Genomic DNA, 24813 nt, shown 5'->3' with positions numbered 1-24813 from the left:
GTTTCAAGTCACAGAAACATCTAGCAAATGCCAAGTCAAACAGCCAAATATGAGGCCCTTCCAGTTTCATGAATGATTAAGAGAAAGTACTAAGGACTTTTCATCAAATTCCCCTGAAAGCAAAAGGTGTACAGGGAGGGGTGTTAGAGGGTCTGGAAATCATGGGCAAAAACATGCAAGGCTGAGGATACTTCTCTCAGGCCTTCGGAGTTCAGAGGTGACTTGCTTGTCTTATGTCTTAAGAGGGTCTTTCTGGCTTTCCTGCAGAGAACGGTGAGGAGAGGCGGGAAACTGAAGCCCAGGTGGGTGGAAAAGCTAAAATCCAGATCATAATGGAGACTTAAGTCATCCTAGAGGTGGGAAAGTGGCTTCATTCGTACCCAGTCCTCAGCCTGCCACGTGGAAGAGGACAGTGCTGGAACTAAGGTGCAGCCAGCCAGTGAGGGTTTCTGAGCAGACGAGCCCCTGAGCCAGGTGGGCACTTAGGGAAACATACAAATATTACCAGGTACAAGGACCCCCATAACTTTATTCAAATAATACTTCTAGACCACATAGTTACACAAAAAATATATTTATATTTCCACCAAAATGCAGTAGCCTCAGAGCCAGCAGGTATGGCTGGAAAGATCCCCCACTCAGCCCTGCCAGCCTGCTGCAGCATCTGGGCCATCACTGAGACTGGAGGACCTGGAGGGGCAGATGGTCTTCCTCTGAGACACTGTTCTTCCCAGATTTAGAAGCTGGGTTCTTGTCATAACCTGTAAGTGGAATGAGGAGCACTGTGGTGTTTCCCTTGGCATATCCCTTGGCAATAAGTACCAGGGAAACAAGAAAAGACCACACTATGAAAGCCCACCATGTTCTGGGTATAATAGTCAATCTTGGAGCCCCATCTCCCTCCTTTCCTCCTCCTACAAGAATTTCTGATCCTCTTCATGGGCCATTCAGGGGTCTCACTACAGAAACTCAAAAGCCCCCAGAGCTGATGGGCTCTGTCAGAAATCAGAACACCCAAGACACACTGAAGAGCAGGAGAGAAGTGGGTCAGGAACTCAGACGGGGAGCTCAGAGGAGAGAGCAGACCCTTCTTTAGAGTTGGGGGTGGATAGGGACACCCTGAGAAGAGGAGAGGACAGAGACAGACAAGGAAGTGTCAAGGAAGCAAAGAACCAAGAGTAGTATCACAGCATGAATGGCTACCATGCTGACTGAACTCTGAGGAATGGGTCAAACAACAGTTCTGGGACTGGGACCCTTCAGGGACTCTGTAGTGTGGGCCCTGTAAAGTCCTTGTCTACATTAGCCAGAATGGAGCGGGACAGGCCTGAAACAGAAAGGTTTGTCTGAAGGTTGAGGGGCATGCCGAGACAGCTTGCAGTGGGTACAGAAGTGAAACTGTAAGGGGATGCCTGAGAGGCCAAGGACATTGGCATCAGAAAGGAGGGATGGGCAGAGACCCCCTATCTGGGTATGAAGGGTGAAGCTACATACATGCTACCTGCTAGGGCATGTTTGCAGTCAAGCTGGTGGCCAGCATGCAGCAGTGTTTGGGATGGGGATTTGGGTATGGAATACCTGGACCAGATTGTGGGCGGTGCAAAATGACTCTTTATCCTGGCATTGTGAGAATAGGTAGAGAAAGTGGAAAGGAAGCCTTGGTGTAGTGATAGGAGGTAGGAAATCAATAGGCTTTGGAGCAACAAGATGCCAGGAGCCTCCTTGTAACAGGTCACACTCACCTTGGGTGGGTATTAGGGAAAAAGCTGGGGCATTTGGCAAAAGACATTTGGCAGGAAAGAGAAGGGAAAATTGAGGAGAACCCCTGAAAGCTATGGAGAACGTCCCTGGGTTGGGAGGGAGGAGTTGGTTTTGGTGGAGACAGGAAGGGTGCTAGAACAGAAAGGCCAAATGCCACAGAGACTTATAGGAAGTGATGCTTTTTCTTTTTCTTTCTTTCTTTTCTTTTTTTTTTTTTTTCTTTTTTTTTGTATTGAGAGACAGGCTTTCTCTGTGTAACAGTTCTGGCTGTCCGGGAACTCATTTTGTAGACCAGGCTGGCCTCGAACTCACAGAGATTCACCTGCCTCTGCCTCTGCCTCCCCACTGCTGGGATTAAAGGCCTGCATCACCACCACCTGACAGGAAGTGACTTCTCCTGTGAGGTTAAGGAGGTGGTGCTTATGCAGTGGCAGAAATCTCAGGAAGGCTGACCTGTCAAGCAAAGCTGCAGCCCAGGGAGATGCCAACCACCTCTGCTGTAGGCCAGGATAGGATGGGGGAACTTAGGGGGCGGAACTTACTCCCTGACTTCTTCCCTTGCTGGAAACCAAATCCAGCCCAAGCCAGGACAAAGGGGGCAACTGATAAGCAGGGCAGGGAGAGAAGACAGCAAAGAGGCCAGAGTGAGACAGAAAGGCAGAGCATACTTTGAGCTGAGAATCTTTCCCTAGACAGCCAACAGGGCAGGCTTGCCATAGAGAGGGACTAAGGCACCAACCCCTACAGGAGGAGCAGGTGTGAGCACAGCTGCAAAGCAGCCAAACAGGGCTCTGAGTCCCACCCCAGACTCTGAAAGGCTGTGTTGGCCAGCAAACCCACAGCACATGCTCACAAGAACCAGGGCAAGGGTGCTAACCCCAAGACTACTCACCAAGGATGCCTTCCCCTGATGGATCCTCAGACAAGGTGGGGAGTGTTTTCTCCCATGCAGCCCAGTTCACTTCCTCCACCCTGTGGTTGACAAAACAGCCCCAAAGGTCAGAGAAACTAGCAGGCTTTGCCCCTGGGAGGAATCACCTCCTTTACCACAGTGGACTTACAGATAATGAGGAAGACGGTTTTTTGTTTCTGCCCCTCCCTAACAAGGCACTGGTCCACCCACATCCCACAAGCGCTGATCCTGTGACTCTTGGATTACAGCCCCTGAGGCCAGATGTCCATGTGGAGGAAGAGGCACCCTTCTCCCCAACTGCTCTCAGTGTCTGGGTTTCCCAGAGCAAGGGAGTGGGATCAGGTGTATCTTTGTGCCGCAAGGTCTAGGCTCTTTTGTGGCTGCTCATCACAAATAAATCCTTCATCTTCTCCCTTGCTCAGCTGCTGCCCGTAAAGGTGTCGGCTATGGCTGGACATTAGTTAACACATTCCCTCTCATGGCAATGGAGAGGGGACATTGAAAAGCTTGGTTTCCATGGAAGGGGATATAGCTCCAAGATCAGACTGGAAGAACTAGGGATGAGGGTAACCATAGTCACTCCAGAATACTGGCTTTTTTGGCCTGAAAGGAAGTCAGGAGTCACCAGGAGGGACGTTAAGTTTACACCACTGCATGACAAGGCTAGACAGGTTAATACACTGGCAGTGGCCACGGTGTCAGACAGGGAGGTCTGTGTGTCTCTTAGATCCAGCATCCCTGACCTTACCTGCCCAAATGGAGTACTCTGGTTCTCCTCACCACACCTGATTTCTGCAGCCATCGGGAAGCTATCCTGGGCTATGCCTGTCCCCACCCCGCCCCGCCCACTTGGCTTACCTGAAGCACCAGCGCTCATCAGGCACACCATCCCACCTGGTGCCGACTTTCAGCAGCCTCCCTGAGCGATGCTTCCTCCTCCTGCACCACCAGTAACCATTCTCCATCTCCAAGACAGATATGGCTTTCTGGGGACAAAGGACACATCAAACAAAACATCCTGAGTCCCTGCCTGGAGGATGAAGCACCCAGAGCAAGGGGGAAAGACACCCTCACAGAACTTAATGGTATATATGCTAAGCGCGTGAACTGGGATCTAGCTTGCATGCAGTATCTGGTTTCCTGTGGGGCACGAGGTTCCAATCCTCAGAATCTCACTTTCCCCATCTGTAAACTAAGGGAAGATACCTCAGACGGTGTTTGTGGTAGACACATAAGGAGTGTTCATGCCCACTCACACACATCCCAGGGCATCCCAGACTCCAATGGTGCTGGCACTTGAGGCTCAAGGAGGAAATGGCCCAAGGACAGAAATAATGTGGCTAGAGTCCAACCTCCAGGTCAAGGCTCTCCCTGGCCCAAACCTACACAGCTAATGCTTCTGTAATCACGTCAGACACTGCTAATGTTTCTGTGAGGGGGGTCATATGAGACCCCCCAAACTTTCTCTCCATCTCCCACATCAATCTATGTTTTACATATGTGGAGCTCAGGAGGGGCCTTTGTCTTGTTCTCCACAGGGCTTGTACCAGTAATAGGCATTCAAGACACACTTGATATTTAGTCAGGGTAACTCAGACCTGTCATCCCTACATTCACAAGACTGAGGCAGGGGAGTTGCTGTGAGTTGGAGGCCAGTCAGTGGGATGTTGTGAGACTCTGTCTCAATAATAATGCCAATGGATCATGGTAACTGACTCAGTGAATACCTATTATGTGCCAGGCACTGTCCTGGACACTTCATATTCCTGAGCTCATATGATCCTCTCAACAACCCTATGAAGGAATGAATGGCTACAGTCTGGTTGGTTCTGCTGGGCTGAGCCCACACAACTGGGTGCTGGGCCCTCAGCAGGGTCCCGAGAGTGAGAGAGGGGCGCCTCACTGGCAGTACCTGCAGCTTCCAGATGCTCCAGCTGTCAGTGGCAACGCTGTTGACAGTCTCGCTCATGAGGGCAATGAGCATGTTGAGCAGTAGAACGTAGGTGAGAAGGACGTAGGCTAACAGTAACAGCAGCACCACCCCACGAAAGCGCAGCTGTTCCTGGAAGGCCAGCTCACCCATACCAATGGTGAACTTGAAGAGCTCTAGTGAAGCATCCAGAATGCCCCCATATGGTGCTGCCTCCTCTTCCTGGCCCAGCATGGGCTGTTCTGTCACTGTGGTGTTGTTATCAGCAGGGGCTTTGGGGCTTTGGGCCTCCCGGCTCAAGCTCACTAGGGCTGTAGGTAAGTGAGAGGGGAATCTCAGTCTGGGAGACACCCAGGCATGCTGAGGGGGTAGAGGGAACAAGAGGAGATATTTGCACTGGGGAGATGGCTCAGGGGATAAAGGTGCTTGTACTGCAGTCGTAAGAACCTGTGATTGAATGAATCTCTAGCACCCATGCAAAAAGCTGAGCATAGGACTGGCAGAAATGGCTTATCAAGTTAAGGTGTTTGGTGTTTGCCTCCAAATCTGATGACCTGAATTTGATCCCCAGGTCCCACTTGATGGAGGAAAAGAACCACTCCCCATAAGTTGTCTTCTGACCCCCCAAATAAATAAATAAATAAAATTTAAAAATTTTAAAGCCATAGCTAGGTGTGTGGTGGTGCACACCTTTAGTCCCAGCACTGGAGAGGCAGAAGCAAGTGGATCTCTGTGGGTTCAAGGCCAGCCTGGTCTACAGAGTGAGTTCTAGGACAGCCAGAGATCCACAGAGAAACCCTGTCTCTAAAAATGAAGAAGAAAAAAAAAAAGCCATGTGTGGCTATAACCCCAGCACTGCAGGACACAGACAGGCAGATCCCTAGAACTCACTGACCATGCTAGTCAAAAACCAGCCAGCTTCCAGTTCAGTAAGAGATGCTGTCTGAAGGCAATATGACAGACAACAATAGCAGAAGACACCCTGTATCCTGCTCAGGTCTCTCTGCGTGCATGCATGTAAGTTCATGGACCCACATTCACACACATGCATGCACTACACATGAACACACACACTCAAATCTTAAAAGAGTCTTTACCTACAGCGAAGCCAAAAAGGAAGACTAAGTAGACCAGCAGGAATCGGAGCAGGTCTCGAAGAATGACCTGGAACACACAAGCCCACAGGGAAGACTGGGTGAATGGTCCACAGTGTACCAACCCTAAACCCCATAAGTCGGGTTCCTTTGCACACACACCCCTCCCACAGACTGTGTGTGCACAAACACAGGTCATTCTGAGCAGTGGGAGCTTCTAGAAGAATCTGCCTCCTGCTCAGATGAAAGAAAGTGGGAGAAAGTAGTGCTTGCCGGCATGCATGTGAGCCAGACTTTGATCCTAACCATGGAGCCTCTCCAGCCCCTATTTTACAGGGATAAAGCCCCAGGCACCCACCCGCTACCTACTCCCTCCCCCACACTTGGCCTCCTTGGCATTGCAGTCTCCTGGCTGTCTCAAGCACCCCCCACTTCTTCTGGCTCTTTGCCTTCACTTTTATTGTTCCCTCAGAAGAGGATGCTTCCTTCTCCACTCTGAGGTGGCTGACCAGGTCACCACTAATGGACTGTGTGAGTCTATCTCAGTGGTAGAGTGCTTGCCTAGTTTGTATGAGGGTCTGGGTCCCATCCTCTACACTCCATAAAAAGAAAATTTAAAAACTCCCTTTTCAGCTGGGCAGTGTAGTGCATGCCTTTAATTCCAGCACTTGGGAGACAGAAGCAAGCCTGTGAGAAGCAGCCTGGTCTACAGAGTGAGTTCTAGGACAGCCAGGACTACACAGAGAAACCCTATCTCGAAAAACCAAAACCAAACAAGCAACCCTCTTCAGAAAGGGTTCTGTACACCATCCCCTCTAAAGTAGCATCTGCTTTGGCCATTTTCCATAGCACTGTCCTGTGTGTTTCCTTTGGAGGGCTTTGTAGTCTGCAACATCCTGGACTGTTTTTTGTTGTTTTGTTTGTTTGCAATGTCTTTCCCCCACACTGGAACATCAGCTCCAAAAGAGGAAGGACTTGCCTGTTTTGCTCACTGCTGTTGTTCCCAACACTTAGAACAGAACAAGGACCACTCCTAAACACTTGTGAAATAAATGGGTGCAGACCTATGCAAATGTCCCTATGTCCCAAAGCTCAGACAGATGGGTAAGTGCATATGTATATTATCTGCTCCTTTATGAAGGATGCACATGTTCCTATGTGGACAACTGCCAACAAATGTATGTGTATGCATCTGCATCTGCATGAAGACACCCAGGTACATGGACACCCACCCCTGCAATAATGTTGGGCAAGTATCTGGGTAAATGACACATGGGCAAATAGCTCATGTTTTCTTCCGTTCGGGTTAGCTGTAGAGGCTAGCTCCTGCCTCATGAGGCCGAAAGGAGTCTACAGGGAGGTGGTGTCCAGGCCTCCCTAGTCTGGCCGTACCTGGTCCACCCCATCTCTCACCTTCTGGATCATGACACTGTAGATGCCTGTGTGCTGGAAGCCACGTGTATAGTAAAGCAGATTCAACCAGCCCAACACCAGGGATGACACAAGCAGGGGTAGGTACCATTCAGTCTCCATGAAACGCAGCACCTGGGACAGCACCGTGAGCAGAGCCTGGACAAGGCTGGGTGGGGACAAGATCTGGGTCAACTTCCAGGCCACTAGGTAATATCCACCACTGACTGCCTCCACCACCTCAGATGGACTACATCTGTCTGGAGCTGGACCAATCACAGCCTGACCTCAATCCTGGGCAAGTTATTTATTTATGCTCTGGGCTTCCTACTTATAATAGTGGCACCTGAATCAAAGAATGTCAGTCCATGAGAGTACATGGAAAGGGACTCCCTACAAAGATGGGCACATGAAAGGACCAAAGCAAGCTGACCAGCAGCCAGGATTCCCAGGTCTGGCACACACTCCCATCCTAGCACCCTACAACAACTTGGAGCCCTGGGTCCAAGCCTCTACAACCAGTTTGGTGATCTCTGCCACACCTGCCACACCCAGACCTCAGAGACAGTATGGGAAAGGAGTGAGAGTCACATACAACAGGATTTCAAAGTAGCTGTCCATGAATGAGATCCAGATGAACAGGCGACGGCGCCAAAAGTACCACAGCTGTGGAAGAGAGAGAGGTTGGAGAGTGTGAAACTTGTTCTTCAGTTCTAAGCACAGCCAGGCTGCTCCTGTGGCCTGGATTGCACCTCCCCCACTTGCTTCCAGCTATGGAACCTCAGGGGCTAAAACTGTAACCTCTCCCCTTCATATGTAGCTTGCACTGGTTAGTTTTATGTCAACTTGACACAAACCAGAATCATCTGAGAGGAGGGAGCCCCAACTAAGAAAATGCCTCCATAAGATGGAGCTGTAGGCAGGTAAGCCTGCAGGGCTTTCCTTAATTAGTGATTGATGGAGGAAGGCCCAGTCCATTGTGGGTTGGGCCACCCTTGGGCTGATGGTCCTGTGTGGGAATTTGTTTCCCCAGCCCTGAAGACAGCATAGTTAACTCCCTGTAAAGTCCTGGTTTGCCTAATGGTTGACTGGGACTACACAGGGTGGAGAAGTAGGAAGGAGGCCTTACCTGGCCCAGTAATAGGTAAATACCCCCAAGCAGAATCAGGATGTGGCCCAGCAGCAGCATGGATTCCCCAAAAGTTGCTTTTGATGAGGGAACAGCTGGCTGGAGAGACAAACATTCTCATAAGGCCTAGAGTCTTGGGTCTCCTCCCCGACAGCTAGCTGTCCAAGAGCCCCAGGTGAGAGAGAATTCTGAGCCTGCACTATGGAGAGGCAGACCACTGAGCAGCAGAGAGAACATGGGCTCTGGGAAAGGGCCCTTAAAAGCGTATGATATTTGTATCATACGTATATATGATATTTGTAAAAGCGGTCATTTGTATTGGGTTTGGAGCCAGATTTTCTGGGCTCAAGTCATCTCTACCACTGAGAGCTTTTATTGCCTTAGGTAATATACTTAACCTTTCTGTGCCTCTCCCTTACCTCTGTAGTAAACTGAGAATGGCAGTCCTTCATCCCAGAGCTTGGTGTGAGCAGGCGTTAGTTAACACTTGCTGACCACTTAGACTATTGACTCACATCTGGCAAGCTTATTCAGTTAGAATTCCCTGTCATTGCTCTCGTTACCCTAGGGGACTGTTTCCAGAAGAGCTCTGGGTATATCCCTCAAGCCGCCTAAGACTCAGTGTCCTCCTTGGTAGGATGGGCTGGTGCTCCTTGCCCCTTCTCACTCCAGGGTTGCGTCATGCAGGTGTGCCCCAGCTCTTGCCTTCTCCAGGGAAGGTTGGTGGTAGGCAACAATGGTGAAGATGAGCATGTAGGCCAAGTAACAGGCGAAGTTGAAGAAGAACCTGGGGATGAGCCGTTGCCATTTCTCCTGCAGCAGCTTGTTCAGCGGCTCTAAAACCACCATGCGGTGACGGTGCTGGGGTGGGAAAGGGAGAACCAAAAGCACCATGTAGAAAGGACACAGCTGGATAGATGGTATGAAAAGCACACACTGCATGGCAGGCTCCGTGTGAGGGAAGTGGAGAGGAGCAGATGGGGAACAGGTTCCCAGACCCAGGATCCCTGAGAGGTGCTTTCCACATGCCTCCATTCCTACCCCCGTACTATGAAGCAAAGGAAGACTTGCCCTTTGCCAGCGTCTCCAAAGCAGACCAACACCCGTGGACTTACCGGGCTCCTGCAATGAAAGGCGATGATTTCCAGCACCGAATTCTTTTCCCAGTTGTCCACAGAGGACAGGTCATACAGTGATACTCGGACAGGACCGTAGCACCACTCGGTGAACTTTCGGGAAAGGGGCTGGTACAGTCCTGAGAACTCCCGCTGCAGAATGTGCCTGAAAATCTGCAGGGCAGTCACATAACTCACCCTCCCTACACTAATGCTATGCCAGGGCTGGGCAACAGCGTGAGCCCCTGCAGAGCACATAGGTCCTAGCATGTTTGGGCTCTTAAAAATGCCCAACCAAGGGTGAACTGTCAGAGTTACATTCCTATATATGCACAGGCTGACAGGCAACATGGCTCTTTCTTCCCCCATTCTGCCCCATGGATTTCTTTCCCAAGTTCCTCAGATAGCACAGAGATCCTAGCTGGGGACCTGAGGTCACTTGAAATCAGAGTCTACCAGTTATGCACTCGTGTGTACTTCTGTGATCACAGCGCAGATACTTAACAGATTAGAAAAGGGTCTCTAAACTAAAACAGGTGAAGAAGTCTTTGATTTCACACACGAGGAATGAGGATGAGGAGGGTGCAGACTGTGGATCAATTTACATAGGACATAGAGCTATGTCTTTTTTTAGATTTATTTATTTATTACGTACGCAGTGTTCTGCCTGTATGTATGTCTGAAGGTGAGAAGAGGGCACCAGAACCCCATGTGTGAGCCCCCATGTGGTTGCAGGGAATTGAACTCAAGACCTCTGGCAGAGCAGCCAGTGAGCCATTTCTGCAGCCCTAGAGCTATGCCTTTAAAGGTTTTTTTTGTTTGTTTGTTCATTTTAATGTGTGTATGGGTGTTTCACCTGTGTGTATTTCTGTGCAGCACCCACAGAGGACAGAAAGGGCATCTGATCCTCTGGGACTGGAGTTACAGACAGTTGTGAGCCACTCTGTGCATGACAGAAATCGAATTCTGCTCTGGAAGAGCAGCCAATGCTCTTAACCACTGAACCATTTCTGCAGCCCCAGCCAGGCTTTTAGACAACAAAGAGGCACACACGCTCCAGCAAGAGCACCAAAAGTTGAGAGCAGGAAACAGTATTAAAACTAATACTTATGGCCAGGCAGTGGTGGCGCACGTTTCTAATCCCAGCACTCAGGAGGCAGAGGCAGGAGGATCTCTGTGAGTTCAAGGCCAGCCTGGTTTACAGAGTGAATTCCAGGACAGGCTCCAAAGCTACACAGAGGACTCTGTCTCAAAAAACCAAACAAACAAACAAAACCTTAGATACTCAGAAGGCACTTGGGAGGATAAAGGAGAACTGGGCAATGCTTACGCTTTCTACCAAAAGTACTTTCAAACAAATCAGTTTTAGACATTAAAAACAAAACGGTGGGGGCTGGAGAGATGATTCAGTAGTTAAAAGCATTTATTAGTCTTACAGAGGACCCTGGTTCAGTTCCCAGCATCCACATAGTGGTTCGAAATTATCAAATACTCCAGTCCAGTTTTAGGGTACCCAATACCCTACCTCTTCTGAACTCTGCAGGCAAGTCACTCACACATGCAAAATGAATAAATCTAAAACAATTTTGGGTTTTTTGTTTTGTTTTGTTTTGTTTTGTTTTGTTTGTTTTTCTGAGACAGGGTTTCTCTGTGTAGCTTTGGAGCCTGTCCTGGCACTCGCTCTGGAGACCAGGCTGGCCTTGAACTCACAGTGATCCTCCTGCCTCTGCCTCCCAAGTGCTGGGATTAAAGGCATGAGCCACCAATGCCCGGCCTAAAACAATTTTTAAGTAAGTTAAAAATAAATAACAGTGACAGGTATGAATGATGCATGCCTGTAATCCCAACACTGTAGTGGCTAAGGTGAGAGATCAAAAGTTCAAGACCATGGGGATTGGAGAGATGTCTGATTGATGAAGAGCACTGGCTGCTCTTCCAGAGGTCCTGAATTCAATTCCCAGCAACCACATGGTGGCTCACAACCACCTATAATGAGATCTGTTGCCCTCTTCTGGCATGCAGGCAAAGCACTGTATATATGATAAATAAATAAATCTTAAAAAAAAAAAAAGTGAATAGGGCCAGGCAGTGGTGGCTCATGCCTTTAATCCCAGCACTCGGGAGGCAGAGGCAGGCGGATCTCTGTGAGTTTGAGCTAGTTCCAGGACAGCCTCCAAAGCCACAGAAAAACCCTGTCTCAAAAAACAAACAAACCACTGGAAGACAAAAGTCACACAATTTCAATTTTATGTGTAACCTAGAAATGATGAACTTATGGGAACAGAGAGCAGAATTATGGCTATTAGGCTTCAATGTGGGACTTTTAACAATAGGGAAAGGATTGGTTTAAGGATATAAAACTGCAGTTGGACAAGAGGCATAGACTCTGTGAAGTCTTGAGGTCTACTGAGAGCATGATAAATATGGTTGATAACAATATGCTATATTTTAAAAGTTGTGAGATAGTATACTTTAAGTGTTCTCAAAACAAAAATGACGAATATGTGTGATATAACATGTTAATTGGTTTAATTTAGCTATGCCATTGTGAGCATACTGTATTCTGTATCATAATTGTGTATGAGTTTATTTATGAACTAAATAAATGAATGAAAACAAAACAAAACAAAACAAACAACAACCCCCCAAAAAATAAATAAATCTTAAAAAAAAAAAAGAGTTCAAGACCAGGGCTGACAAGATGGTTAAATGGGTAAAGGTACTTGCTATCAAGCCTGATGACCTGAGTTTAATTCCTGGCACCTACATGGTAGAAAAAGAGAACCATCCCCTGCAAGTCTAAATTCCACATACATGCAACAGCATGTATTCCCATTTATATACACACACAATAAATGTACATAAATAGAATTCAAGGGCAACTTAGGCTGATGAGGCCCTGTTTCAAAGTAAACAAATAAAAAAGAAAGAAATTGCAAAAGTCTGGAGGAAAATATAGATAACACATACATAATCATGTTATTATATAGCATGCAATACAAGCTACACACCATGATGGCTAATCTTCTCACCAGGATCTAGAACTGGTGAAGAGACAAAGTCTCTGGGAATACATAGGAGTAATTATCTAGATTAGATCAATAGAGATGGAAAGACACACTCTACATGTAGATGACACCATTCCATGGCTGGAATCTTGGGCTGAATAGAAAGGAGAAAGACAGCTGCGTACCAGCATTTCATCTCTCTCTGCTTCCTGACTGCAGACGAGATGTGACCCACTGCCTCGTGTTCCTGTTATCATGCCTTCCCTGCCATAGTGGCCAGTACCCTCAAAGTGTGGGCCAAACAAACCCTTCCTTCCTTAAGTGGCTTTTGTCAGGTATTTTGTATAGCAACATGGAAAGTACCTAATACATGTATGTGGCAAGTATATAAAATGCAATATTGGTGCTGGAGGGATGGTTCAGTGGTTAAGAACACTGGCTGCTCCTCTAGAGGATCCAGGTTCAAGTACCAGTACCCACATAGCAGCTCACAACTGTCCTAGGAGAACTGACATGCTCTTCTGGGCCTCCAAGGGCACCAGGCATGTATGTGGTGCACAGATATCCATGCAGGCAAAATACCCATATAAAAATAATTTTTAAAACTATATTTATTATATATGATTATATACATACTACTTATATAATCTTGTAGAAAGTATTAAGTAATAGGAAAACCAAGGAATTTAAAGGAAAAGATTACACCTGTAAACATAAAAGTTTCATTTGGCTTGGTTGCTCACACAGGGACTAATTATATTGCCAAGATTGGTCTTGAACTCTTAGGCTCAAGTGATTGTCTTGATTCAGCCTCCCAGGTAGCTGAGACTATTGGCAACCATGCAAACCACAAACATAAAATATTTAAATTCTGTATATCAAAAACACAGAGAACAACAAAAAAACCTGTTGAGGAGCACAGATCATGTCCCGCCAGAAGAGGGAGTGGCCCAAGCTGATGACCAGCACTATTATAAGATGGTGCTGGGAGGAAGTTAGGGAGACAAAGCTTCAAATGTTTACTAAGAAAAACAATTGGCGCTGGGCATTTAATTCCAGCACTCGGGAGGCAGAGGCAGGCGAATCTCTGTGAGTTTGAAACCAGCCTGGTCTACAAGAGCTAGTTCCAGGACAACCTCCAAAGCCACAGAGAAACCCTGTCTCAAAAAACAAAAAGAAAGAAAAGAAAAAAGAAAGAAAAAAAAAACAATTGGCTGCCCAAACTCACACTGGATGAGGTCATCACACTCGCAGACTGTGCCCAAGAGTTAGGATACTAGATACAAAATAGGAATACCTTTAAAATTACTGGGTAATACTTTTCCCTCTCTGTGGTTTTTTACTTTAAGAGGGCTTTACTGTTAAACAATATACGAGATCTTGCTTGACTTGACTCCCTGTTGAGCCTGATTGTCTCCGGGTTTCATGGAGGCTGCAAACAGCTGAACTATACCCTCTCTGACCTCCATCCAGGGGGCCCCCAGAGACCCCCAATAAAAATCCACTACCTTCCTTTTTCTCTTCTTTCTTTATATTGATTGATTAATTGATTGACTGATAGACTCTGGTTTTTTTTTTTTTTTTTTGAAACAGGTCTCACTTTGTAGCTCTGACTGTCCTGCAACTTGTTATATTGACCAAACTGACTTAAAATTCATAGAGAACCACCTGTGCCTGCCTCCTGAGTGACCATATACTTTTAAAAATTGTTATTATTTATTTTATGTTTGTGTATAAGTGTCTGTGTATATGCCCAAGGAAGTGAGAGAGGTCATCTCCCCGAAGCTGGAGTTCCAGGCAGTTGTGAGCTGCCGGCTGTGGGTGCTGGCAATCAAACATGGATCCTCGGCAAGAACAACATGTGCTCTTCACCACTGAGCCATTTCCCCAGCCCCAACTGTATAGTTTGCCCTAACCATATAGTTTTTAAAGCTTATAATGAGAGAAAAATGTGAATGTCACAGTAGGTAAAATCTGCAGAAAATCTAATAGTAAATTAGACAAAATGTAGAAAAAGGGCATTGGGTTAGTGTGAATGAAAATGTCCCCCAGAGACTCAGGTATTTGAATACTTGGTCCTACCAAGTGCTGTTTGGGTAGGTTTAGGAGATGTGGCCTTTCTGGAGAACATATGTCACTGCAGAACATATGACACTGAGCTTTGGAAGCTATGTACCATTCCCAGTTCATTCTTTGTTTCCTACTTGGCTGTTGAGCTCTCAACTTGCTAGTCCAGCCACTATGCATGCCTGCTGGCACACTTCCTTGCCCTGATGGTAATGGACTCATGTCTCTGGAACCTTTCTCTCAGGTGATTTGATCATGGTGTTTTATCACAACAACAGAACAGTAACTAATAATATAACTGTCTCCCGGATGCTGGAGCCATCACTCAGGGGTTAATAATATAACTGTCTCCCGGATGCTGGAGCCATCACCCAGGGGTTAATAATATAACTGTGTCTTGGAGATGGAGCCATCACTCAGGGGTTAAGAGCACTTGCTGCTCCTGCAGAAGATCCAGGTTCAGTTCCTAGCACCCACCTGGCAGTTTATAGTCATCTGTAACTGAACCCCCTTTTGGCCTCCACAAACACCAGGCATTCTCCCAGTGCACAAATGTTCATACGGGCAAAATACTTATGCACATAAAATGGAAATAATGGTTTTTTTAAAACATTGTTTCTTGGGAAGGAAGCAGTCATTTTCATCATATGACCCTTCCAGGTACCGATGGATAGTTTGGAATCTGTGATCTCACAGATGGCCCCATTTAAACTCAGTTAAACAAGACCAAAGAGAGAGAGAGAGAGAGAGAGAGAGAGAGAGAGAGAGAGAGAGAGAGAGAGAAACTGGATGTGAGAAAGGAGTGTAAGGGGACAAGGTTGATAGGAGAGGGGAGATAATTAAGGGCCCAGGGTGAGAGGGGCCAGAATGCATTGTATATATACATGAACTGTCTGCCTGAACCCTGCTGTAGCTGAGAGAGGCAGGATAGGGACAGTGCTCACCTCAATTTTGCCTTCCTTGGCAGCTAGTTTCAGGGGTGTGAGGCCTTGATTGTTGCAGATATCTTCAAGCTGCACAGTGGGGCACAGGCGGGCCCCCACTTGGAGAATCCCATCATACATGTGGATCACCAGTGCACTGTTCTCAGGGGAGTTATCTGCGATCATGACCAGAGCATGCAGGACTGTGTTGCCCAGGGAGTCAGTGGCCTCCAGGCTGGCAGGCTGGTGCGGGTTCTCCAAGAGGTAGGTCACCACATCCCACTGCTTGGTGCATGCAGCCAGAGAAAGAGGTAGCTCACCTGTGGACCAAGAGGGCAGCCTGAGCTTCTGCTTCCACCTCACCACTCTTCCTGCCCCTCAGGCAGAAGGCCAGGCCTCCCTGAAGCAGATCAGGAAGAGTAAGAGGCAGACAACCAGATGTCCCTCCCCCTTGCCTCTTGCAGTCTTCTTTGACAGTCATCTCGCTACCCCTTAATGCAAATTATTTTTGATCAGGTTCATTCTGACTTGGTGGGTTTGGGGGTTTTGTTTTGTTTGGGTGGTAGTGGTGGTAGTGGGTCAGGTCTTCTTGTTGTTATTTGTTCTTTGAGAATGGGGAATGTTAAAAATGGAACCCAGGGAGATGGGGCATAGCTCATTTAATAAAGAGACTGCCACAGTGGGGTGTGGTGTTGCCTTTAATCCCAGGCAGGCAGATCTCTGTGAGTTCAAGTCCAGCTTGGACTACAAAGCAAGTTCCAGGACAGCCGGGGCTACACACAGAAACCCTGGAGGGGGAGGGGCAGAGGCAAAACAAAACCACCAGAGAGAGAGAGAAAGGCACCTGAAATCAACTTCTGGCCTCCACACTCACTCAATCACACATGAACACGTATTAATATACACACCACACACACATAACTTTAAAAAGTTGAACCCAGGGCCTTCTGCATGCCAACCACATGCTCCTCCACTGAGTTACACCATGAGTCTGCCCACTATGTTTTAGCACAATCCAGTTCTTGCAGCCCATCCTTTCCCCAGTTTGGACTTGGCTACATGCTGAGTTTCCCCGGCTAAAAGGGGACCAAGCATTCTTTAAACAAGTTGTAATTTAATTAGTCTGGTTAGAAGCAGGAAGACTGGGGTTCAGTGCCAGCTCTGCCAAACCATTAACCATGTGACCTTGGACAAAGCTTTACCTACTCTGTGCCTCAGCGAATCTAAGGAAAGTTCCCTCACCAAAATAGAAACAAGTCCCTGGGTGCTTCTGGAAGAAGCGGCCACAGGCTCGGATGTGAACATTTGCTCCGTTCTCTACTAGCAGCTTCACGCACTGCAGGCTCCTCTTCTCTATGGCAATATGCAGCGCACTGTGGCCTCGGTAGAACTCATCGGTGCACTGGGCATTGACGAGGGGCTGAGGATTGCCAGAATCCTTGTCAATCTGCAGCAGCGGCAGGATGCAGGCATTGACCCCGTCCTGAAGGTTCAGCACAGCCTTCATCAGGCATGTCTTCCCTGTGGAGCCCTCTGCAAGGAGAGAGGGGAAGGCACAGGCAATGCTCAGACCCAGCAAGGCTGGAACATCTGCTAGTTCGTACAGCAAACCTACACTCCAGAATACCCCATGGGAGGATATAAAAAGACCGCTGCTATAAGCAACTGGTGGGAACACAACTCAGCTTCGAGATATTAAGGTTCCAGAGTACCAGTATTTAAATACCACCAGACCTAACTACAATTTCGGCCTTAATACCAAGTTTCTAAGGCATAATTCAATACATGTGTAATATTACCTGTTTTGGTGGTGATGGTGGTGGGGTGTGTGTTGTTTTGTTTTGATGCAGGGTCTTTTTTTTTTTTTTTTAAGATTTATTTGGTTGCTCAGAATTGAACTCAGGACCTCTAGAAGACCAGCTTGTGTTCTTAACCACTGGGCCATCTCTCCAGCCCCTGATGCAGGGTTTTATTTTGTAGTTCTGGCTGGCTTCAAACTCACAGAGACCCACCTGTCTCTGCCCCCCAAGTACTGGGATTTAAGGCATGAGTTACCACACCCGACCCTGTGACATTCATTATCTATGAATATCCAGGAGGCAGAGCTGAGGACATTGGGTGTGAGCTCCAGCACCACATAAAGCCAGTCATGGTAGTACATGCCTGAAACCCCAGTACTTAGGAAGTAAAGGCAAGATCAAGAATCAAAGTCATTCTCAGCTACACAGCTGAGGCCAGCTTGGGTTATATGTATGAGACTTGTATTTAAAAAGAATCCAGTGAAAAAAAAAATCCAGTGCAAAATTTGCAAGTGGCTCCCTCAGTTAATGGCTCTGGCTCCTTCAGCAAGTGATGTGGCCTTTTTTTTTTTTTTTTAACCTATTCTCCTTTTTGATAAAAGGAGATATTCTAGGGTTATTATAAAAACTTATGGGAATAACATAAAGCGCTTAGCACAGAGGGCCAAGCACGTAGCAAGTTGAGGTCTCAGACTACAGTCTGAGCAGTCAAATACTGGCCCTGCTTGATTAAATGACAGTCTACACCAAGGAGACCACCAGTATCATGAAGCTAGGTGTGGCGACACACTCCTTGCAGTACTCAGAAGACTAAATCAAGGCTAGCCTGAACTACAGAGTGAGTCCCCCATCTCAACAACCAAATAAATGAGTAAGATGTATCCAGTGGAGAAGGGAGTAGCATATTATAAATTATTGCATGTGGCAACACTTTATGTATCTAATATTCTGGACAAATCTGAAAAGATGCCAAGCCATTAGCAGTAGCCTAGGATGACAGGCTGTTTTTGTTTATTTATTTGTTTTGTTTTTTTTTAAAGATTTATTTATTTATTATGTGTACAGTGTTCTGTTTGCATGTTGCCTGCAGGCCAGAGGAGGGCACCAGATCCCATTACAGATGGTTGTGAGCCACCATGTGGTTGCTGGGAATTGAACTCAGGACCTTTGGAAGAACAAGCAGTGTTCTTAACCACTGAACCATCTCTCCAGCCCCGACAGGCTGTTGTTTTCTTGGCCTTGCACATTTCTTTACCATTGGAATCTTCTAGAGTACATATTTTACTCCCTTTGGTTTGTTTGTTTGTTTTTCGAGACAGGGTTTCTCTGTGTAGCCCTGGCTGTCCTGGCACTTGCTCTGTAGGCCAGGCTGGTCTCAAACTCACAGAGATCTGCCTGTCTCTGCCTCCTGAGTGAATATTTTATAGTGCATGCAGTCCCATGAAGGTTAGAAAAGGGCATGGGATCTCCAGGAACTGCTTTTATAGATGGTTGTTAGCGTCCATGTGGGTGCTGGGAATTGAACCTGGGCCCTCTGGAAGAGCAGTCAGTGCTCTCAACCACTGAGCCATCTCTCCAGCCCCAAGAACAGCTGGCTCTCTGATCCTGAGCACAAAGGACACCAAAGGGCAAGGGGCTACCTGTGTACGCAGAGTCAGTGAGGTACTTGCTGGTCCGGCACAGGTATTCTCGCAGTCCAGCCAGCTCCTCAGGGACACCCCGAGAGACCACACTGAAGAGTCGGTCACGGTCAAACCTGTTTGGGTCCTGCTGGCTGTGGAAAACATGTTTTGTGACTCACGTTGGAGAAAGATGACAATCCCTCCTGCACGAAGACTCCTCATGCATGGAAGGATTGTCAGTACTCTTAGAGCACTGCACCTCAGGTTACACGGGAATGCTTTTGCAGGCTTCTCTCTCCTAGGGCCCCAAAAGCACAGGGCTTCAGAAGATGAGAAGAAACCCACTGGGACATTAATCTGCTGCAATACTGTGGTGTTGCAGTATTTTCAGCATCAAGTGCATCATTTTTCAAAAGACTGTTATCCCAGAGGAGTTATTTCAGCTCCACACCTTACGGTGGCCCTTGAACGTTTGTATGGGTCTGGGCAGGGTTGTGTAAGGTGCCTGCAAACCAAAGGCTGCATGTGTCACTGATTTTGAAGATGGAATGGAAACAGGAGTTCAGGTGTAGCTCAGCAGTAAAGTGCTTGCCTGGTTGGCATAATGCCCTCAGTTCATCAACAGCACTAGTAAAGGGGTTGAGGAAAGCTCCTTCTTCTCAGAAAGCATCTGTTTATTAATTAGAAGTCTGCACTATTCATCTGCACTGCAGCCCTACAGGCATTGAGCCACTCTTTTCTCCATTAGGCAAACAAGTAAAACACCTTACCCAAAGTCACACAGTGGAGAACTGGAGTTCCATGGGGGCTGCTCCATCTCTAAACCCCAAGAAAGGGTCTTGGCTGGGCAAGCAAGATGTTTCCCAGAGATAGACTATCATGTTTACCCAGCACTAAATATCATATGCTGACATGGTTTTACTGAGAAACCACACTTCCGGGAAATCTCTTCCATAGAGCCCAGAAGAGGCCTCCTGTGGCTCATGAGACTACACACTGGGTTTGTCTTGTGATGCGGACAGTTGCTTAATGAAATAGCCCCATCTCCTTTGCGAGTCACTTAACCTCTCTTAACCTAGTTTACTCTTTGGAAAATGGAAATATTCAAGGGTTATTATAAGGACCCAAGAACATATCATCAAACAAAGTGATTAGCCCATGCAGTGGGCCTGGCATACAGCATATTGAGTCCCCAAATGAGTCTAGGCAACCCATTCCTAGGCCACCTCAATATTCACAATGGCCTGCCTAACTTTGGGGCCTCTGGAACTATGAAAAGAAAATACAAGGGAAAAGAGGTCAAACTAAGAAAAAAACAGCTACTCACTCCATGATTTAGGGATTCTTAGGTCCCAGCTTAACATCTTTGGAAAGCTGGGCATGGTAGCACATGCCTGTAATGCCACCACTCATGAGACTGAAGCAGGAGGGTCACCTCAAATTGGAGGCTAGCCTCCAAAAAGCAAACAAGCAAATCTCCTGTGGAGTGAGCTGACCCAATAAGGACCGGTGACTCTGACACATAGGGTGACTAATGGGGTCATCCACACTTGAAGCTATACAGCCATGGTGTAGTTAGAGCCAGCCCTCACATCTGCGATACCACACAGGTATGTGTGTGTCTGCATCATCCTGGCTAGATGAGCTGCATTCACCCAGTTAGCCACATGGCCACGTGACCATGAAGGACTCTGTCACAGCCCTGTGGTCTGTCTGCTTGGAAAATATGGCCATTTGAACAGTGCTTCCTACCACCAGGGCAGGAATAGGGAAGCAAAGAATGCACAGACTGGGGCTCCAGAGGGCATAGAGGAGCCCATTCTGTCTCTATTAGGCCAGCTACACTACTCAAAGTTGCCTCCCAGGCACCTGTCGGTGCTGTCATAAATCTGGCCACAGCTCTCTGGCACAAACAGCATAGTGAGTCAAGGCTGGTGGCCAAATCTCAGGGATGAGAAAGGAAAAATAGGCTTTCCTGGCAGTCTTGCTGGCACATAAAGATTCTGGGAAGCTGGGAAGCCAGGTACATTTCCCTAGCAGGACTAGAAGCCCCACCTCCCCCAGAATCACTGTCTAAATTGGTAGCGAGAACAGAGGAAACTCAAAACACAGATGAGGATAAGTAGAATCCCACTGTCCTCAGTCCTCAGGTTTCACACTGCCTGAGTGACTATGTCAGCTTTGGAGCAAAGCAGAGATGCACTCAAGGCATTTCCAGATGTCTTTGTCTCTCCCTGGATGCACTGTGGGTCCAACCACCACCCCAGCTACCACAGGGACCATAACGGGCAGGAGTTAAAACATAAACAGGAGGGGTTGATTGTCAGTTGCACACTTGGTACTAAATGAGAGTGTCCCTACCAAAAAGCATAATCTTGGCAGAAGGCCAAGTAATAAGAACCTTCTGGAAGAAGTAACCCTGGGGAGCGGATGTGGGACTTAGGAGCCAACATAGCTAGGCAATGAGGAACAGATATGTGCTGGATTGGTCACTGAGTGACTTTGGAGTGCTGTGTGGGAGCCTCTCTTGTCTCTTCTCCATCTGCTGCCTTACCTGGCACCTCGTCCCTTTCGGTAGTTGAGATTCACTTTGATCTGAGGGGAGAAATTCCGGTCCTCGCCCTGGAATGGTGATTCCATGGGGGGTGGCTCATTTCTTCCTTTGTCCACTTCAGCACTATCTTCTTGGTCTCCATCTGATGTCTCCAGCCTAAAAGCTGGAGGACTGGAGGGTGACGTCATCCTAAGAGAGGCCGATGCTCCTTACAGCTGGAACTTCTGTGGAGATGGCTATGCCAAAGCTTCCTTCTCTCTCATACCGCAGTAGGGCAGACTTGGCTGGGACCTGTAGAAAGTGATATTGAGAATCTGAGAGTAGGAGCTGGGGCAGTAAACAGAGTGCTTGTTTATCAAGCATGAAGGCCTGGCTTCTGTCCCCAGCAACGCATAAGCCACCTATAATCCAATGCAAGGCACTGGGGGACTGGGGGAGATGGCTCAGTGGTTAAGAGCACTGGCTGCTCTTCCAGAGAACCAAGGTTCAAACCCCAGCACTACATGTTGGCTCACAGCCCTCTGTAACTCCAGTTCCAGAGGATCCAACATATTCTTCTGACTTCCACAGACACCAGGCCAGACATACAAAAAAAAAAAAAAAAAAAAAAAAAAAAAAAAAAAGAGGTGGTGCATGCCTTTAATCCCAGCACTTGGGAGGCAGAGGCAGGTGGATCTCTGAGTTCCAGGCCACCCTGGTCTACAAATCGAGTTCTAGGACAGCCAAGCATATAGAGAAACTCTGTGTTGGGGGAAAAAAAAAAAGAGGTTGGGACAAGAGGGTGAGAGTTCAAGGTCATCCTCAGCTACATAGAGTTTGACGCTAGCCTGATATACTCTGTCTCAAAAAAAAATAATAAGAGGAAGGAAAGGAGGGAGGGAGGGAGGGAAGGACGAAGAAAGGAAAGAAAAGGGATAAGGGGATAATTCAATCAGTAAAATGCTTGCCACACAACCAGGAGGACCTGAACTTGGGTCCCTGGTCCCCACATAAAAAGCCAGGCACTGAGACATATTTTTGATGTCGGTGAGGAAAGGCAGAGGAGAGGCTCCCTGGGGATCGCTGGCCAGCCAATCTACCTGAATTCCTGAGTTTAATGATAGACCCTGGCTCAAACAATGAAGTTGAGAGATGCAGAAGAAATTCCATATCTACCTACCTCTGGCATCTTCACACATCCACATACACAAAAATAAAAAATAAAAGAGCGAGCCATGCCTGGTGGTGCATGCCTTTAAACCCAACATTCAGGAGGCAGAGGCCAGCCAGATGCACATAGTGAGTTCCAGGACAACTAAGGCTACATAAAGACACCCTGTCTCAAAAACAAACAAGGCAGGGGGTGGTAGTGCATGCCTTTAATCCCAGCACTAGGGAGGCAGAGGCAGGCAAATCTTTGTGAGTTCTAGGGATACACAGAGAAACCGTGTCTTGAAAAACAAACAAACAAACAAAAAAAGAGGAGTGTGGGAGAGGAGCAAGCAGCTCCACAATATAGTTAGCCCTACAGGAGGGAAAATGGGCCTTGAAGGAGAAAGGCAATGTCAGGAGGATGATTTGCTGGGAAGCAGGGACCTGACAGGCTTGTCATTTTGATATTATCTCTCAAGAATTCATGAGTGTCTTTAGCTTCCACCTTGGGAATTTCTGATATTTAAGAAACCTCAAAGCCTATTTGGGGGTAAGAATGCTTGTGTTCGCAACCCCACCCTTTCTCTACATGACATCAAGCCCTGTGCCCGGTGGTTCAAACAGATAAAACTTCAGTTGCTGAGCGGGCCAGGGCAGGCCACTCAACCCCATATTGCAGAAAGGGAGATTCTCCAGTCGAACCATTGGCCTATCAAATCCCCCCTTTTGCTGCCAGAACAACTGAGGCTCAGAAAAGGGAAGTGAGCTTCCACCTCGGTTTATGTCATAGTGTGCCTGTTCAGTTGGGGGGGGGGTATGTTTCCTGTCTGACTCATGTCTGAGGACATCAGGTGCCACCTCTATAGGGGCTTTAGAATGGCGAGCTCCATCTGCTGTCCCACCTCAGACTCCATACTGGGTCTGGGGTTAGCTGACTGCTAACCTCAACTTCATCAGAAAACTGCAACCACAGCCTCCATCACGTGGCCAGGGCTGGGACCTAGTTAGAGCTGTATTGCACAGAGTGCAGAAACGGAAGGAAAGAATCAGAGCCGGGTCAGGGGACAGAAGGGTGGGAGAAACGGGTAGGGAACAGGTAGGTGAAAGGAAGGGACAGAAAAGAACAGGGCTAAGAGATGAAGTAGCAGCGTGGCCTGGCCCACTCTCAAATCGTTACAGGATCCCAGTACCCTAGATAACTGGGTGGGGCATTTTCCACAACAGCCAGGGGACCTGGCTGGGTACTTACTGACACTAACATTTATGACCCTCCACCTTTCTGCCCACTTTAGGGCATGGTCATCCTCCTTTCGTGCAGCCTAGCTTTTGTCCTCAAGCAAATCCTGGCCCATGATGCCTCTGACACCATTTTCACACCCCCAGCAGCAACAACTGTCTCCCCGGCTTCTTCCCTACCTCCTGGGATCCCCATTCTGGCAGCAGAGGAAGAGGCCTGGAGGTCCAGGGAGCCAGAGTCCACACAGAGACCTTTACTCCAGGATGGAGATGCACAGAGAGCCACCCGTTGTCGGACTTCCAGACGCAACCCCCTAGGACATTTCCAAATGCCAATCGACTTACCACGCACCCTGAAGCCAAGGCGTGGCGGCGGCAGACTGCAGGCCACCAGAATCACCAAGCCTAGCGGGGCTCCCCAGCAGCGGCAGCTGGGACTGAGAGAGGAAGTGCGGCCGGGAGGGGCGCGGCCCGGCGCTAACAGCAAAGGGTTGCGGGAACCTCGGCAGCCACCTCCGAGCTCTCTCTGTGTTGTCCACCCTCAACCTGTTCGTCGCGCACTGTGGACAGTTCGGGTTTAACGCCGACGGGTCAAGGACCAGTGACTGGCCATCAGGCTTATCATCTGGACCACTGGCCACACCCTCTCTGGGGAGACAAGCCCTGCCCCTTCATCGGTGCACTTTCACCACCACCCCCATAGCCAGAGAAGCCCCTGGGGCAATCAGAGGCAGCCCAAGGGTGCTGGGACTTTGGCTCGGGTGGGAGCTGGCATGGGTGTGGGATTCGTGCCCCATTACACTGACCCCCACCACTCCTGGTTCTTACCACTATGTGCCCCCTAGCAGTCATGTGGTTCATAATTGGCTGACCCTTAAATGAGGGAGAGAAGAGTGTGATAGCCCCAGGGAGAAAAGAGGTTCAGCCTAACTTTTGTCCCAAAGAATGCAGCCCCACCCATCCAGCCATATTTCCATCTAGGGAGAGATTCCCTCAGCGTCCTGACCCCAAGGATCCCCAAGGCTCCTATTTGGTCTTGCCAAGGAGAACAGGGGCTAGCTCTCCCCTCCCTTCCCCCTCCCTTCCTTCCTGTGTCTCTCTCTTTCTCCTCCACTGCCTCT

General features: G+C 48.1%; 1 protein-coding gene across 3 annotated transcripts; it reads right to left on the bottom strand.

Moving 5' to 3' along the window:
• Positions 1-504: 504 nt before the first annotated feature.
• Trpv2 (transient receptor potential cation channel subfamily V member 2) lies at positions 505-24181 on the bottom strand. Of its 3 annotated transcripts, none has more exons than XM_027427168.2 (15): positions 24045-24181; positions 21326-21616; positions 18790-18923; positions 16593-16883; positions 15372-15670; positions 9353-9526; positions 8943-9098; positions 8238-8336; positions 7704-7774; positions 7112-7277; positions 5702-5768; positions 4587-4915; positions 3533-3660; positions 2654-2733; positions 505-761 (listed from the first exon to the last, which is right to left on the bottom strand). In XM_027427168.2, exons 2-15 carry the CDS (start codon positions 21511-21513, stop codon positions 673-675), a joined length of 2271 nt encoding a protein of 756 aa, XP_027282969.1. In that variant the 5' UTR covers positions 21514-21616; positions 24045-24181; the 3' UTR covers positions 505-672. The 3 variants fall into 3 exon arrangements, with proteins under 3 accessions (XP_027282969.1, XP_027282967.1, XP_027282968.1); XM_027427166.2 differs by having other exon boundaries at positions 24038-24175; XM_027427167.2 differs by lacking the exon at positions 24045-24181 and adding an exon at positions 23873-24010.
• Positions 24182-24813: the final 632 nt, after the last annotated feature.

The sequence above is a fragment of the Cricetulus griseus genome, chromosome 7 (genome assembly GCF_003668045.3).
Source record: "Cricetulus griseus strain 17A/GY chromosome 7, alternate assembly CriGri-PICRH-1.0, whole genome shotgun sequence".
Classification (NCBI taxonomy): Eukaryota; Metazoa; Chordata; class Mammalia; order Rodentia; family Cricetidae; genus Cricetulus; species Cricetulus griseus.
Note: the sequence above shows the minus strand (reverse complement) of the source record. Positions and strands in the feature narration are given on the sequence as shown.

What these genes read in the sequence shown, in the direction of transcription:
- Trpv2 (XM_027427168.2), bottom strand. Translation starts at nt 21,513, where the DNA reads ATGACGTCACCCTCCAGTCCTCCAGCTTTTAGGCTGGAGACATCAGAT. An exon ending in CGAAAGGGACGAGGTGCCAG is followed by an intron (nt 18,924 to 21,325) that starts GTAAGGCAGCAG and finishes TGTTTTCCACAG; the next exon opens with CCAGCAGGACCCAAACAGGT. An exon ending in CCTTTCATTGCAGGAGCCCG is followed by an intron (nt 9,099 to 9,352) that starts GTAAGTCCACGG and finishes TTCCCACCCCAG; the next exon opens with CACCGTCACCGCATGGTGGT.